This window comes from Bubalus kerabau, chromosome 2 (assembly GCF_029407905.1).
Source record: "Bubalus kerabau isolate K-KA32 ecotype Philippines breed swamp buffalo chromosome 2, PCC_UOA_SB_1v2, whole genome shotgun sequence".
Lineage (NCBI taxonomy): Eukaryota > Metazoa > Chordata > Mammalia > Artiodactyla > Bovidae > Bubalus > Bubalus kerabau.
The window spans coordinates 156,877,669-156,894,750 of record NC_073625.1 but is presented as its reverse complement, the minus strand read 5'-3'; the positions used below and the strand labels follow the sequence as shown (position 1 = coordinate 156,894,750).

The following is a 17,082-nucleotide window of genomic DNA, read 5'->3' as shown; positions in this document are numbered from 1 at the left end:
TATCAAGCCTGTTTCTGTCTTTTAACTCATGAGTTTAGTTTATTTGCCGTTATTATAACTGTTACTCTAAGCTTTCTATTTCTCCCTCTTTTTCTGCACTCTTTGCTCCTTTTGGGCCTTGGACAGGGGCAGTATTGTTTGAGTTTCTTTTATATTCTTAGTGCATCTTCTTCTAGTGGCATATTCTATTCTTTTAGTGGTTATTTTTGAGATTTTTGCCATGCATACTTAATGAAGTGCAAAATTAATATATCCTGAATAATGCAAACTTCTCTTGAATATCTCAAACTTCTCTTGAATAACACTTGAGCTCTGATAGTTGCCATCCTGACATACATTCTACATTTTTGTTTAGTGTTCTAGTTCTGATCTTTTCATAGGCCCACTAATTATATGCAGTCAAAACCAATTTTTTATACAGGTGATATTTATTTAGAAGGACCTACATACAGAGTCTCTACATAATTTTCAAGGTCCAGCACAATATGAAAATGTGGAGCCTCTTCAAAAAAAGACAAAGAAGCTTTTCCTTTCCTTCACCATCTCTCTCTCAACTGGCCATGGTCTTTTTTTGTTTATTTGCTATTGAATCTCATGCTCCCTTGGGCACAGAGAAATCCCAGCATGGATGCAGGCTCTCACAGGCACCAGCGACCTGCCCCAGACTCAGCAAACAGGACACAGTTAGCAGACCCAACCCTCCCCTGCCTGTGCCCAGGCCTGCATTCTCACTAGAAGCAGAGGATGGCAGGAGGTGGGACTATGTGTGAGCCAAGATTCCAAGCCCCTAGTACATGCCTGACTGTCCTATCAGACCTCACTTACAAAGCACAGATTCAAAGATAAAGTTAACTTCTCAGTGGTGACCACAGAGCATTAAACCTGAAGTGCAGTCTCCTTCAGAGTATAGGCCCTATACAACTATCCTGATCACACACACAAGAAGCCCTCCCTGCCTGTATGTTTGCCAGTTCCTTTGCTCACCATTTTTTCTTGATCATCTGCCTTTCCTTCTGAAATCATATTCCTTCCTGCAAAGCATATTTTTTAGCAGTTCTTTAACTGTCAGTAAACACAAGATTTTATTTTTCTGAGCATATTTTATTTCAGCCTCTTTCTGAAAGATAGTTTTGCTGGGTACCCAACTTCAGGTTGATGGTTATTTTCTCATGGGATTTTTAATGTTGTTGTCTTTGGCCTTCCTTATTTTTACTGGAGAGTAAGCTTTCAATATGTTTGAGTTCCTTTGAAGATAATGTTTTGTTTCCTCTCCATCTTCTTTTGAGGTCTCTTTAACTTCAGTATTCTTCATTTTCACTACCAGGTCCCAGGTATGAGATTTATTTTTATTTATCTTGCTTGGAATCCTTTGGGCTCCCTAGATTTGTTGTAATGTCCTTCCTCTCCCTTTCTCTTTCTTTTGCTTCTGAAATTAAAAATAGATAAATATTAGATCTTTTCACTCTGTCCTCCACATATCAAGCTCTTTTTTATTTTACATATTTTTTACTTCCTGTACTCAGTTCAGTTCAGTCACTCAGTCATGTCTGACTCTTTGTGACCCCATGGACTGCAGCATGCCAGGCTTCCCTGTCCATCACCAGCTCCTGGACCTTGCTCAAACTTATGTCCATTGAGTTGGTGATGTCATCCAACCATCTCATCCTCTGTCAGCCCCTTCTCCTCCTGCCTTCAATCTTTCCCAGCATCAGGGTCTTTTCCAATGAGTCAGTTCTTCACATCAGGTGACCAAAGTATTGGAGTTTCAGCTTCAGCATCAGTCCTTCCAATGAATATTCAGGACTGATTTCCTTTAGGATGGACTGGTCGGATCTTCTTGGAGTCCAAGGGACTCTCAAGAGTCTTCTCAAACACCACAGTTCAAAAGCATCAATTCTTCAATGCTCAGCTTTTTTTATAGTCCAACTCTCACATCGATACATGACTACTGGATAAACCATAGCTTTGACTAGACAGACCTTTGTTGGCAAAGTAATGTCTCTGCTTTTTAATATGCTGTCTAGGTTGGTCATAGCTTTTCTTCCAAGGAGAAAGTGTACTTTTAATTTCATGGCTGCAGTCACCATCTGTAGTGATTTTGGAGCCCCCAAAAATAAAGTCTCTCACTGTTTCCATTGTTGCCACATCTATTTGCCATGAAGTGATGGGACCAGATGCCATAATCTTAGTTTTCTGAATGTTGAGTTTTAAGTCAGCTTTTTCACTCTACTCTTTTCACTTTCATCAAGACATTCCCCAGTTCCTCTTTGCTTTCTGCCACAAGGGTGGTGTCATCTGCATATCTGAGTTTATTGATATTTCTCCCAGCAATCTTGATTCCAGCTTGTGCTTCATCTAGCCCGGCATTTCACATGATGTACTTCCTGTACTGCACCGTGTATAATTTTTTGAATCTCTTTTTCAGCTTATTACTTCATTTATTAACTGTGAGTAATCTGTTATAGGATCATCTACTGTGTTTTTCATCTCAATTATTATGTTTTATTTCTACAAATTCAATCGGTTGTTTTCAGATTTCATTAGTCATTTAAGTTAATCTTTCATTTCTTCTAACATACTGAATATCCTTATTTTATATTCTATACCTGAAAATACTTTAGAATTTGTGACTTTGATTACACTATCATTTGTGTCTGCTCATCCTTCCTCTTCAGTTCAGTTCAGTCACTCAGTCGTGTCCGACTCTTTGCGACCCCATGAATCACAGCACGCCAGGCCTCCCTGTCCATCACCAACTCCCCGAGTTCAATCAAACTCACGTCCATCGAGTTGGTGATGCCATCCAGCCATCTCATCCTCTGTCGTCCCCTTCTCCTCCTGCCCCCAATCCCTTCCAGCATCAGAGTCTTTTCCAATGAGTCAACTCTTCGCATGAGGTGGCCAAAGTACTGGAGTTTCAGCTTTAGCATCATTCCTTCCAAAGAACACCCAGGGCTGATCTCCTTTTACTGGCTTTTTAAAAAATAAATTTGTGAGTTTTAAAATTATGATCTCATGGGTCTTGAATTTTAGTCTGTAGGAATTCTTTGAGTTTCAGATTTAAGTTGGTTTCTCCCCAAAATGTTGGTGTTTTTCCTACCAGGCATCTGGAGGCAAGGTTATTGTAGCATCATTTTATGATATCTCCTCAATTTGAAGCTTTTGGGGACACTCAAGTAGTGTGAGTTCAGGATAAAAACCTGCATTGGTATTGGCTTGCATTTACAAATTCTTGTGAGAGATTTGTATTTTCCCCTCCACCTAGCACCAAAATTCAAGCTAGAAATTTGGGTTTTGTTCCTTGACAGGAGATGTTATTTGTATTTTGTACATACTGGGTGTGAATTTCATATTCTGACATACAGTATGACAGAAATGACATACTGCATGTGTTGCTCTTTGAGATACAAGTTTATGCAGATAAGTTTCCTCTCAAGCTCTTCCTTTCTCTCCTGACTCCAGTGCCCTTCATGGCTATGAAATTTAATGCTCAAATACATCATATTTGGAAAGTACTTTCAAGGTGAGAGTTGGCTTTAATTCTCAACTTATTGTTGGAGTTATTCCTTTCACTTCATTTTTTTTAAATGAAGTTTGGAGTAATTTTGTATTTACAGAAAAGTTAACAAAGACAGTAAAAGGATTTGTTTCCTTGGTCCTATTTTTTATAACCATGGCACATCTGTAAAAACTAAGAAATTAATATGGGTATAATACAATTAACTAACCTACAGACTTTATTCAAATTTCACTAGTTTTCCACTGATAACCTTTTCCTGTTCTTTTTCTTGATTTGTGTGTCCTTCATCTTCCTAACTTTTTGTCCAGGTCACTAATGAATTTTAAGAATTTTTTTTTAATAAGTGAAAAAACATTTACTTATTTTCAGTAGAAAAGTTGTCAAGGTACCTAGTCTGACACATTTCTAAAAAGAAGTCTAAAGAGTTTTATCCTTTTCAATCATCATCACTCGAATAATATTTATAATCCTGGTTACCAAGTCCAGCTGTCTTTGTGACCTCAAAATTTTCTAGCCTAGAAATGTAGGCACTATTTTTATTAAAAAATGTTTAATAATATTCTAAGAGTGAGGCAAGCATAGAGATCAAGCAATAGATTGACAATCTATCACAATACTCTAGGTCGGAAATGAAGTCAATAACCTTAACTGTTGGTAGTCATAAAGGAAGGGAGGAAATAGCTTGAGGTACACCAAGGAGCAGAATACATAGAACTTGTTACTGAATGGAAGGGCTTCCCTGGTGGCTTAGATGGTAAAGAGTCTGCCTGCAGTGCAGGAGACTGGGATTCAATCTCTGGGTCAGGAAGATCCCTGGAGAAGGGAACGGCTACCCACTCCAGTATTCTTGCCTGGAGAATCCCATGGGCAGGGTAGCCTGGTGGGTTATAGTCCATGGGGTTGCAAAGAGTCAGATGTGACTGAGCAGCTAACACACACACACATACACACTGAATGGATGCGGTAAAACAAGAAGAAGGAAGAGTCAGTGATGACTCAGGGATTTCTCGCTAAAGATTCTGATTGTTGAAGCTTTCAGAGTCCAAAAGAAAGGCAACATTGTGGGAGATGAAGTTGAATTTCTTTTTTGACATGTGGACTCTTTAGTGTTAATGGCTCATCAGAGTGGAGATGTTTAACAGGAAGTTATAAATGAAAGTCACAAATCTGAGAAAGAGGATGATGATGAAAAACAAAGGGATTAGAAAGAGGAATAAGCAATGGAGAAGAATCACTACACAGAAAATAAGAAAGGTTATGGTGATTATAGAAGGGGGTGTGGGACTCCCTGACTGAAAGGCATGCTTTTGCCACAACTTGTGGTATAATATTAAATACTGGGAGTGAGTAGCCTTTCCTTTCTCCGGGGGATCTTCCCAACCCAGGAATTGAACCCAGGTCTCCTGCATTGCGGGTAGATTCTTTACCAGCTGCGCCACAGGGGGGCTGGATCATCAAAAAAACAAGAGAGTTCCACAAAAACATCTACTTTGCCTTATTGACTATGCCAAAGACTTTGCGTGAATCACAACAAACTGTGGAAAATTCTTAAAGAGATGGGAATACCAGACCACCTGACCTGCCCCCTGAGAAATCTCTATGCAGGTCAGGAAGCAACAGTTAGAACTGGACATGGAACATCAGACTGGTTCCAGATCGGGAAAGGAGTATGTCAAGGTTGTATATTGTGACCCTGCGTATTTAACTTATATGCAGAGTACATCATGTGAAATGCTGGATTGGATGAAGCACAAGCTAGAATCAAAATTGCCAGGAGAAATATCAATAACCTCAGATATGCAGGTAACATCACCCTTATGGCAGAAAGCAAAGAAGAACAAAAGAGCCTCTTGATGAAAGTGAAAGAGAAGAGTGAAAAAACTGGCTTAAAACTCAATGTTCAAAAAACTAAGATCATGGCATCTGGTCCCAGAAGTTCAGTTCAGTTTAGTTCAGTTGCTCAGTCATGTCCGACTCTGCGACCCCATGAATCGCAGCATGCCAGGCCTCCCTGTCCATCACCAACTTTCGGAGTTTACCCAAACTCATGTCCATCGAGTTGGTGATGCCATCCAGCCATCTCATCCTCTGTCCTCCCCTTCTCCTCCTGCCCCCAGTCCCTCCCAGCATCAGGCTCTTTTCAGATGAGTCAACTCTTCGCATGAGGTGACCAAAGTATTGGAGTTTCAGCTTCAGCATCAGTCCTTCCAATGAACACCCAGGACTGATCTCCTTTAGGATGGACTGGTTGGATCTCCTTGCAGTCCAAGGGACTCTCAAGAGTCTTCTCCAACATCTCAGTTCAAAAGCATCAATTCTTTGGTGCTCAGCTTTCTTTATAGTCCAACTCTCACATCCATACATGACCACTGGAAAAACCATAGCCTTGACTAGACGGACCTTTGCTGGCAAAGTAATGTCTCTGCTTTTGAATATGCTATCTAGGTTGGTCATAACTTTCCTTCCAAGGAGTAAGTGTCTTTTAAAATCATGGCTGCAATCACCATCTGCAGTGATCTTGGAGCCCAAAAAAAATAAAGCCTGACACTGTTTTCACTGTTTCCCCATTACTTCGTGGCAAATAGGTGTGGAAACAATGAGAGATTTTATTCTTTGGGGCTCCAAAATCACTGCAGATGGTGACTGCAGCCATGAAATTAAAAGCATGCTTTCTTCTTGGAAGAAAAGCTATGACCAACCTAGACAGCATATTAAAAAGCTGAGACATTACTTTGCCAGCAAAGGTCCATCTAGTCAAAGCTATGGTTTATCCAGTAGTCATGTATGGATGTGAGAGTTGGACTATAAAGAAAGCTGAGTGCCAAAGAATTGATGCTTTTGAACTGATGTTTTTGAGAAGACTATTGAGAGTCCCTTGGACTGCAAGGAGATCCAACCAGTCCATCCTAAAGGAAATCAGTCCTGAATATTCATTGGAAGGACTGATGCTGAAGCTGAAACTCCAATACTTTGGCCACCTGATGTGAAGAACTGAGTCATTAGAAAGGACCCTGATGCTGGGAAAGATTGAAGACAGAAGGAGAAGGGGACGACAGAGGATGAGATGGTTATATGGCATCACCAACGCGATGGACATGAGTTTGGGCAAGCTCCAGGAGCTGGTGATGGACAGGGAAGCCTGGTATGCTGCCATCCATGGGGTCACAAAGAGTCGGACACGACTGAGCGACTGAACTGAAGTATAGTATTTAAAGGCTTAATTTCAGTACCTCTGTGAATGTTCTCATAAATCTCTCACACTTGCTTCCACTCAGAGGGTCACAAACTTAGCTTTAAGAGCCAATTACCTGGATTAAAAGATTAAAATGTTCTTTGTGTTTTCTCTCCTATTTTCTATTATGCTACATCTCAGACATTACCCTTTACTTAATTTGGTTTGTTCCTATTAGCATTTGAGATAAATGAAAGGAAAATAGATCTAGCAGAAACCACAAATGTGCTGATTTTGAGGCATATCCCAGCATATTTTCTTTTTTTAAAGAAACAAAATATTATCTATTGTCTAGTGTCAGAATTAAATCAGAAACTTTGTAACCACAATGTATAGGATTTTATTATATTTGTGACTCTACATATGTTGTTACTGTTTCATATAAAAATAATAATAATACTTATTAAGCAAAAATTAAGCCTGACCTTGTTGCCAGTGTTTTAAAATTGCTATTAACAGTTAAAATGGTATGAAATATCATATTTCATACTAAGTATGAAATATCATATTTCATACTAAGTATGAAATATCATACTAAGGGGAAGAATATACAGATTGAGTTGTGAAATAATTTCTAGAGCCAGGAATTGTAATTTAGGAAGAGTGTTATGGGTGTGTCTTGACTCATTTGTCGTGTTTATGGTTTTCAGGGAGTTGATGCTGATTTCACATCAGAAAAGCATCGAGCAGCTGCAGGAAACCCTTAGACAGAAGCTGCTGAACGATGATAACTGGAGGGAGAAGGTAACGAAAATGTGACTTTCAGCAGTATGTGTCTTATTTGCTTTTTAAAAATTCTGTCCATTTGCCAGACTACTTCAAATAGGTTTCTTTGCTTTTATGCACACCTTTGATTCCTTCTGGAGCTTCCTAGATCAAACATGCTTATGACATATGTTTTTTCCAAAATATTAGACAAATAGGAAATTAAAAGGTAAAAATAGAATTTGAAACCTTAATAGTTTAAGATAGCTTTTCATTCTCATGTAAAAGCATAATTTTTACTTTTAAATATTTACTGTTTTTCCCCATAAAGTGACAGAATCTGCATTTGACCATATCCTTAAAAACAGGGGAACATTAATTCATTCTTACAGTTCCTGCCTTTAAGAAGATAATAAAAGAGAATGAAAAATGACTTAAAAATATTCAGTTATGAACTTTTGGCAGTGAAGTAAGTATTTAGCTCACTATTTACAGAGAAAATGTTTGCTTTTATAGTATGAAAAACTTTTTCATTGATTTTTGTCTTCAGAGTTTTCTATATTTTCAAATTTTCAGCAGTGAGTATATATTTCTTTCATAACTTTAAAGAATACAAATTATACTTTTAAAATTTTTAGCCTCTGCTTTCTCAAGCCTTGCACAGCTCTAGTCATTAAGGCTAGACATCATCTCCCTGTTATAAACTACAGATATTTTTTGACTGATCCTTTGGCTTTATCATGCATACTGTGCTGAAACCTTTGCAACCAGCTGTGTCTCTTCCCCTACCAGTACCTAATCCTAGCTCCAGCCTTCTGATTCGGTTTTCTGATTATGTCTCGTGCATCAGAACTAGAGCTGGCTACTGAAATTCAGATAACTTGACTGAAGTCCTGACAGACTGGTTATCATTAGATTCTTCTCCTCAGTGACTAGACCTTATAATTGGTAACCCTAAGCAACAAGCAGTGGCCACTTTCAAACTAACATCTCCACCTGGAATCCCCCACTCTGTCATCTACAAATGAAATCCTCTAGGTGTTGTTGCTGGCTCAGGTCAGTTCTAAATTTGTCACTTTCGTCTCCAGCCTTCACACAGTTGGTCATATCCAGTCTGGCCCTGTATATATCAATCTCCCTTCCCTTGTTGTTTGGGAATGTGTTGTAGCACATTGGGGCTATAACAAAGATGATCACTACAACAGCAGTTGCATATGGGAAACAGTGAAAATGTGAGAATATGGACTATGTATCTCATTCTTTGGAGAAGGCAATGGCACCCCACTCCAGTACTCTTGCCTGGAAAATCCCATGGACGGAGGAGCCTGGTAGGCTGCAGTCCCTGGGGTCGCGAAGAGTCGGACACGACTGAGCGACTTCACTTTCACTTTTCACTTTCATGCACTGGAGAAGGAAATGGCAACCCACTCCAGTGTTCTTGCCTGGAGAATCCCAGGGACAGGGGAGCCTGGTGGGCTGCCATCTGTGGGGTTGCACAGAGTTGGACACGACTGAAGCGACTTAGTAGTAGTAGTAGTAGTAGTAGTATCTCATTCTTATTTTATTTTGTGGCATAGGCTTTTTCTTCTCTTCCTTCTCTAAAGACCACACCCCTTTAATTCTTTAAATATTATTTTTAGCCTCAGTGTACTCAGTTGGCTGATCTATCCCTATTCACTTCCCATATCCTTACCAATCCATGTTTATGTGTGAAAAGATGATCTGCCTACCTTTAATAAAAATCTAAAAAATTCAAATTAAAGCAATGAGAGATTATTTTTTACGGCTTCTGTTTTGTCTTGTGATGAAGGTCATTAGACAGTCTTTCATTCATACTCTTTAAGGGACTGAAAATTACAACACTTTGAAGGGTAGTTTGACTATATGTATGCGTGCATGCTCAGTCACTCAGTCATGTCTGACTCTTTGTGACCCCATGGACTGTAACCCACCAGACTCCTCTGTCCATGGGATTCTCCAGGCAGTAATACTGGAGTGGGTTGTCATTTCCTCCTCCAGGGGATCTTCCCCAACCAGGGATCGAACCTGCATCTCCTGCATTGGCAAGCAGATTCTTTACCATTGAGCTACCTGGAAAGCCCTGGCTATATGTATAAAGAGATATTATAAACATTTCATCCTTTTCTTTTTGGTCTCATCTTGTGAGTCAGAAATTTCACTGATAGAGATTTCCCCGGTAGTCCAATGACTAAGATTTCACACTCTCAATTCAGGGGCCCAGGTTCGATCCCTGGTTAGGGAACTAGATGCCACATGCTACAACTAAGAGTTTGCATGCCACAACTAAAAGATCCCACATGCCACAAGTAACACTCCACACAGCTAAGTAAATAAATAGATAGACATTAAAAAAGAAAGAAATTTCACTGATGGGCGTAATGTCTGTAGAGATTCACAGATCTTTCCCTCAAACTCCTTAGTTCTTCTTCGACTGAGAGAGTGAACTTTCCTGCCTTTGCTTATGTAGAAGTTCCTCGTCTCCATTGTCACACATCACCAACATCCTTCAGATATTAATCCATTGGAGAAGAAGTCTCAGCACTTATGATCCAGTCTAGTACTGTTGCTCAGTGTGCCCTGTGCCTAAAGTGCTAACACAGCACGTAGACCAAGTTAGTGTTAGCATCTGACCATATAAGTGTACAGGGAGGCCTGGCGTGCTGCAATTCATGGGGTCGCAAAGAGGGGGACACGACTGAGTGACTGATCTGATCTGATCTAAGTGTATGCTCTTGCTTTATGCTAAGTTAATTTGTTGATGAAAATAAATCTATATAAGATTCTCTAAGTTCTTATTAAGATCATGGATATCTTTCTAATAAATTAATTACATCATAGATGTATTTGGCTCATATAATTTTCTATAATATAAATGGATATTTCATTTTTTGAGAGGACATGACTTTTTGTTAATAAATTTTATCATTTAGTTTAGCAGTAAATCAAGATCCAGACCAGTAAAGCCAATGAATGATAATTATCCTTGGCTGAGCTAGTTATCGAGACTATGAATAAAAAGTTCCCTGAAAGTCCTCTCATGAGAAAGAAGAATCACTAATATGACATTGTCATCTCTTTCTTGGGTCACTGTGCCTTTGCGTAGGAATGAAATGTTCCCTTTACAAATATATAATACACATATTAGAATAAACTTCATAACTTAAATGCTTTTAACATTCAAAAACAAGTAGATAGCAATTTATGCCTGTGCTTAATTATTTTAGAGTATGTAAAAAGCACATAATAGAATCAATAGTTGCTATGCAACAAGGATGGCACATTTTAAAATAACTGAGTATTTACTAATTGTCATGGATTTTTGTTTATTTCAAGTATTGCTTTCATGTGAAGAAAGCAAATTAATGTGCAGGCTGAACATTTTAAATTGGCTCCAAATGCAGTGTTGGTACTTTTCAGTTAAAATGTTGTAATTAAAAAATGTCCTACAGCCAGACTGCTTACAATAAGTGATAGTCATTTACTGCCTATCACTTTGTAGTGCCCTAAACAAATTCCAATCAAATATTTTTTTGGATTATTACTAAAACATCACATTATGGGGCATTTTCAATTATACTATTGATCTCATTTTAAACAATACATAGAGCTTGTAGAAACCAATAATTAAAACAAAGAAAACCTTACTTCCTCACTAAATGAATGGGAGAACAAGTTTACTTCCAGAAATAATCAATTCCAGCTTTAAAGGGGGAGGCAAAGAAAATCTCAAATTCTTCTTTAAAATAGAAGAGACAAATGACCTAGTAATTCCTAATGTATTTCAGTGTACTGTTAATCAAATTTATAAGAAACAAGTTATAAAATAAAATTTTATAGGAATAAAGTTGTCCTTCTAAAAAATATCAATTTTCCTTTATGTATAATAAATGTATGGCTAAAATGAATATTGAGGGTACACTTTAATTTTTTTAATTGTGCCATGTATTAATAATTTCCAAAATTGAATTAATAAAATCATAAAATTTTAGATCAGAATAGCCTGCAAAGATCATCTGATTTAAACCCTTAATCTAGATAATAAATATAGTCTCCATTATTAACATGTTTACTATATGTCAAGCCTTGTGCTTGAATGCTTTTCATCAATGTAATCTTAATCACTCTAACATTATTATTCCCATTTGCACATAGAAAAAAATAAGACTCGGAGAAGTTAGATAATTTGCCAAGTTTATATTATAAGCCAGGAATTGAGAACTGATACAACCCCTCCACCTTCAAAAACTGAGAGCTAAACACAAAGTCCAACATGTCTGTATTTGACTTAGGTGGACTAATAGGAACCAGATTTACCCTCCTTTCTGAAACAACTAAAACACTGGAGAAAAGATAGAAAACAATGGTTTCAAGACTCTGGACATCAGGCAGTGAAGGACAGTGATTCCTAGAGATAAGAGACAGACAAGGTAACCCCTATCATTACTCTAACTTAGTACCTTGAAATAGATTTAAGGATGTGGTAAAGGGAGTGGGAATCCAGGTGGAGTTTGGCAGATTCTGAGTTGAGGAGACTTTGCTAAGAGTCCAGGGAGATCTATGTGGCTAGAATTCACAGTTGAGTATTCTCAGAAGAGAGCTGCCCAGAGAAAGGATTGTTGCATATCTGCAAAGAATCCCCATTAAGTATACGTGACCCATGCATATATATGGGGAAACTACCTAGAGCCAGGGAGATGGATCTGAAAGGATTAGAGATAAGAGTACCAAATACTTACATGAGGTCAATAATAATGTCTGTTCTCACCAGCCAGACTGGAAAGCCAATAATTCACAGGGGACTGGGTAAAGTTCTCAGAAGGGTCTTGCATGAATTGTAGGGAATAATTAGCCCTGGACTAAATGCTGAGCTGGTCCTGCCTAACAAGTTTTAAAAGGAAGACCTTAAAAAATATCAGGCTGATTCCAAGAAACTTAACTGCTCCCAGAAAAGAATTCAAGATTATTTATAAGAATACAAAAATATCCAGCAAAATTCACAATGCATCCGATGAAAAAATTGCCATGCATGGGAATAGGAAAATAGAACTCATAGTGAGAAGAAAAATCAACAAATAAAAATTGACTCAGAAAGGCACAGATGTTAGAATTATCAGACAAGGACATTAAAACAGGTATAACAACTGTATTCTTTATGTCCAAAAACTAGAGAAAAAATTGACCACGTTAAAAAGAGGTGTAGAAGATATAAAAAAGATCTAAACTGAATTTATAGAGATGAAAATTACAATATCTGAAATGAAAAATACACTGGATGGGATTAATGGAAAATTAAACATTCCAGAAGAAAAGTTTAATGAACCTGAAGACACAGCAATAGAAGCTATACAATTAGATAAAAGAGACTCAGAACAAACAAACAAAGAGCACCAGTGAGCTGTGAAACAAATTCAAGTGGCCTAATATATGTATAATTGGACTCCCCATAGGACAGGAAAGGGAGGACAGAAGAAATATTTGAAGCAATAATGGCTAAAAACTTAAAGTTTAATGAGAACTATAAACCCACAGATTCAAGGAGCTCAATAAAGCTCAAGCACACCAAGAGACATTATAATCCAGTTGCTCAAAAATGTCAATTAAAAAATCTTAAAAGCAACTAGAAAATAAAAGACATATATAGAGGAACAAAGATAAGGATGAGAGCAGATTTTCTAAAAATCATAAACAATGTAAGCAAGAAGATAGTGGGGCTGAAAGTACTGAAAGAAGGGTTGGGCAGGGGTGAGGGGGTGGCAGTGGGAGCTGCTAATTTAGAAATTCTATACAAAGTGAAAACATTTTTCAAAACATGAGGGTAAAAGAAAGGTCTTTCAGAATGAAAAAGCTGAAAAAAATGTATCACCAGTACACCCACACTATAAGAAATGTTAAAAGTCCTTTATTCAGAAGGAAAATTATACCAGATGGAAATAGGGATCTATACAAAAGAATGCAGAACACCAGAAATGGTAGCAATGTGAATAAGTATGATATTTTTATCATTTAAATTTCTTTATAATTGACTGTTTTTTTAAATTAATAATCTAATATGACATCTATAGCATGTAGAAGCAAAATATATGACAATACTACAATAGCTTGGAAGGGAGAGATGAAGTATGCTGTTGTAAGATTCTTTGTTTTAAGTGAGAATATAATTTATTGGCTGTCTTAACTGCAGGGTTCAGTGGTGAGCTACCTTCAGGCACAGCTGGATTCAGGGCTCTCAAGCTGGTTTTCTGCCAGATTGGCTTCTTTTTCAGACTCAGGGTTGTCCCTCCTGATTGCAAAAAGGGAGCAGCAATGTTTCCCATCACTTTTCTACATTCTTAGCAAGAGACTGACTGTGGCTGTCAGATTCTAACTGAACCATGTGCTCAGTCTTGGACCAACCATGACAGCTGGCAAGACTGGGTATATTGGTTCACTCAGGTCTGGGTCACGTGCTCATCCTTGCAAGACAGAATCCCACTCAGTCATATTGACTGATAGTAGGAGAAGAATGAATCACTACAAAAAAGGAAAATATAAACAAATATCCCCTGAAGTTCTCAGATAAGAGATGGGCCAAGAGATAGGGCAACAGGTGAGCAAACTGACAATGAGCTGGGAAGTACAGTGGATCCTTCTGGGGTATCTTCCTGGCAGATTACCCTTCTCTCTGAGAATTTCTCCACCTGCTGCATGGGTTGAATCAGATTCCTTTCATTTTGCCCCCCTAGGCCCATTCTGCACCCTTGAAACCCTGCTTTCTATCCCCAAAGCCTGAATTGAATGGATGAGAGTAGTAGTTCCTGGACCCTCTAACTCTTGATTGGGATTGGTGAGTAGGGAACAATGGCAGAAGATCTAAGGAAAGGAGGAAGGGATCCTTTCATTCTAGTTATATCCACTAACCAAACCACCACAGCTCCCCCTTTCCCCCAGCTTTATAGAGATATAACTGACATGTGACACTGTGTAAGTTCATGATGTACAACATGATGATCTCTCTCTCACACACACACACATACATATATATATAGCAAAATAATTACCACAATAAGATTAGTTAACACATTCTTCACACAATTATCTTTGTTGCTTTGGTAGTGAGAATATTTAGATTCTTATACAATATATAAAGTGATGTATCACTAGAAGATAGACTGTATAAAGTTAAAAATATATTCTATAAACTCTAAACCAACTACAAAAATAGAAGAACAAAGAGTTACAGCTAATAAACTAGTAAAGGATTGGAAATTGAATTTTAAAATAATGCAAAAGAAGACAGAAAAAGAGGGGAAAACAATGAGATGGGTCATATAGAAAGCACATAGTAAGACAGATTTAAAGCTAGTCACATCAATAATCAAATTAAATATAAATGCTCTAAACCAGAGATCAGCAAACTTTTTCTATAAAGGTCCAATTAGTAAATATTTTTGGTTTCTGGACCAAACAGTCTCTGTTGCAACCACTCCACTCTGCCCCTGTAGCTTAAAAGCAGCCACAGATGATATGCAAATGAATGGGCATGGCTGAAGTTTAGTCTGTGGGCCATAGTTTGCCAAGCCCTTATCTAAATATCCCCATTAAAAGACAGATTGTCATGTTGGATAAAAATGCAAGATTCTACTATATGTTGCCTATAAGAAATGTATTTTTATATAAAGAAATATTTTAACAAAGAGGCTAAAAGTAATGGATTGAAAAAGAAGCTAGAGTTGCTACATTATAATCAAAATAGAGTTCAGAGAAAGAAACCAGAGTATTTAGAATATTACCAAAGATAAAGAAAGTCATTTCATAATGATAAAGGGGTTGGTTCACCAAGAGGACATTTAACCCTAAACATTTTTTCACCTAGAAACAGAACTTTAAAAATTAAGCAAAAAGTGATAGAACTGCAAGGAGAAATAGACAAATCTTTAGAGTCAGAGATGTCAATAGCTCTCTCTCAATACCCAGAAAAACCATTAAGGATATATACTATGGAAAATATTAAAATAGTTTATTCTTAAGAAATATTAACAAATATGACTTAATTGATATATATAGAATTCTTCATTTAACAGCAGAATATGCATTCTCCTCATGTGTGCATGGGACATTTATTAAAGTAGATCATATACTGGGAATAAATGTCTTAACAGATTTAAAAGAATTCACTGGACATGACTTTGAATAAACTCCAAGAGACAGTGAAGGACAGGGAAGCCTGGCATGCTGCAGTCCATGGGGTCGCAAAGAGTCAGACATAACTGAACAACTGAACAATAACAACAACAACAAAGAATTCAAGCCGTACGAAGTATTTTCTCCAACCACAATGGAATTAAATTAGAATGCATGAACAGAAAGTTATCTGGGAAAAAAATCCCCCAATATTTTGAACTAAATAAATACCAACTCCATTTCCTTAACCACTGTGCCATGTAAATGTGTGGGGAAACAAGGTGCCTGGGAAGACTCACCACACTGAGCTACGGAGTCCACCAGAGACATCCGAGTGCACAGCCTGCCCCACCTCGTGGCAGCTCTAAGATCTTGGTGAAGGTACTATATTTCTCTGAGCCTATTTCTTACTCTATACTGTGGGAACAATAATTACTATACATTCTTTCAGAATTGTTGTAAGAATTAAATGAGTTAGTAGAGGAAAAGAGCCCTATACCATACAACCTAGCTTGTATGAGGTACTCAGTGAACATTCTCTCCTTCTGTCCTCAGTTTTCCTCAGTTCTTGACAGGACTTCAGTACTTAGTCTGATTCCTTAGCATTTGCATTTTTAACTACAAAGTCTAGTGTTTGAATAATCATCTACTTTTATAACATAGTTATTCAGTGGTTAATTTAGAAATAATCTGAAATACTAGTTTTCAATTACAATTTGTTTCTAACTTTTAGAAAATAGTGTAATCTTATGTAAAGTTTAAAAATAAAATAAAATTAAAAAAAAAAGAAAGAAAATAGTGTAATCATTTTTGTGCTTCCCTGGTGGCTCAGATAGTAAAGAATCTGTCTGCAATGCCAGAAACCTGGGTTCAATCCCTGCGTCAGGAAGATCCCCTGGAGAAGGGAATGGCAACGCACTCCAGTATTCTTGCCTGGAAAATTCCATGGACGGAGGAGCCTGGCGGGCTACAGTCCATGAGGTTGCAAAGAGTCCAACATGACTGAGCAATTTTTACTCATTCATAATCATTTTCAGGAGGTATATTAATATTTTGTTTAATGATAAATGTACATCAAATATAAACAAGTGGTCTGATTTCTAAATGACATCTGAAATTTCCTTGGTTTTAAAGGGATCATCAAGCAATAAGTGATTATGTTGTAACATGGTGTCTGCCTCCATGAACAGTGTCTCACTGTATCTCACTGTGCACAATGTTCATTGAACCCATGCTAGGCAAGGCACAAGCAGGGAAGCTGGAAGAAAACACAAGGAGTCGTAGGAATTGCAAACACATTTATTTTCCCCCGACTGGCACAGCAGCACTAGCAGCAGATATGCTGTATTCTTTCCTCTTGTGGTTGACCCAGCTGTCACAGCCATAACACAGCCTCACCACCATAACGCATCCAAAATTTAACTGCAAGGGCTTTTTCAGGTGG

At 37.7% G+C, this 17,082-nt stretch overlaps 1 protein-coding gene across 1 annotated transcript in view; it reads left to right on the top strand.

Annotated features, from left to right (window-relative positions):
- LEKR1 (leucine, glutamate and lysine rich 1) overlaps positions 1 to 17,082 on the top strand; it is a 211,266-nt gene that overhangs the window by 163,235 nt on the left and 30,949 nt on the right. The window contains exon 10 of the mRNA XM_055569250.1: positions 7,403 to 7,496. Coding sequence (XP_055425225.1) covers positions 7,403 to 7,496 — 94 coding nt within the window. The remainder of the gene's footprint in view (positions 1 to 7,402; positions 7,497 to 17,082) is intronic.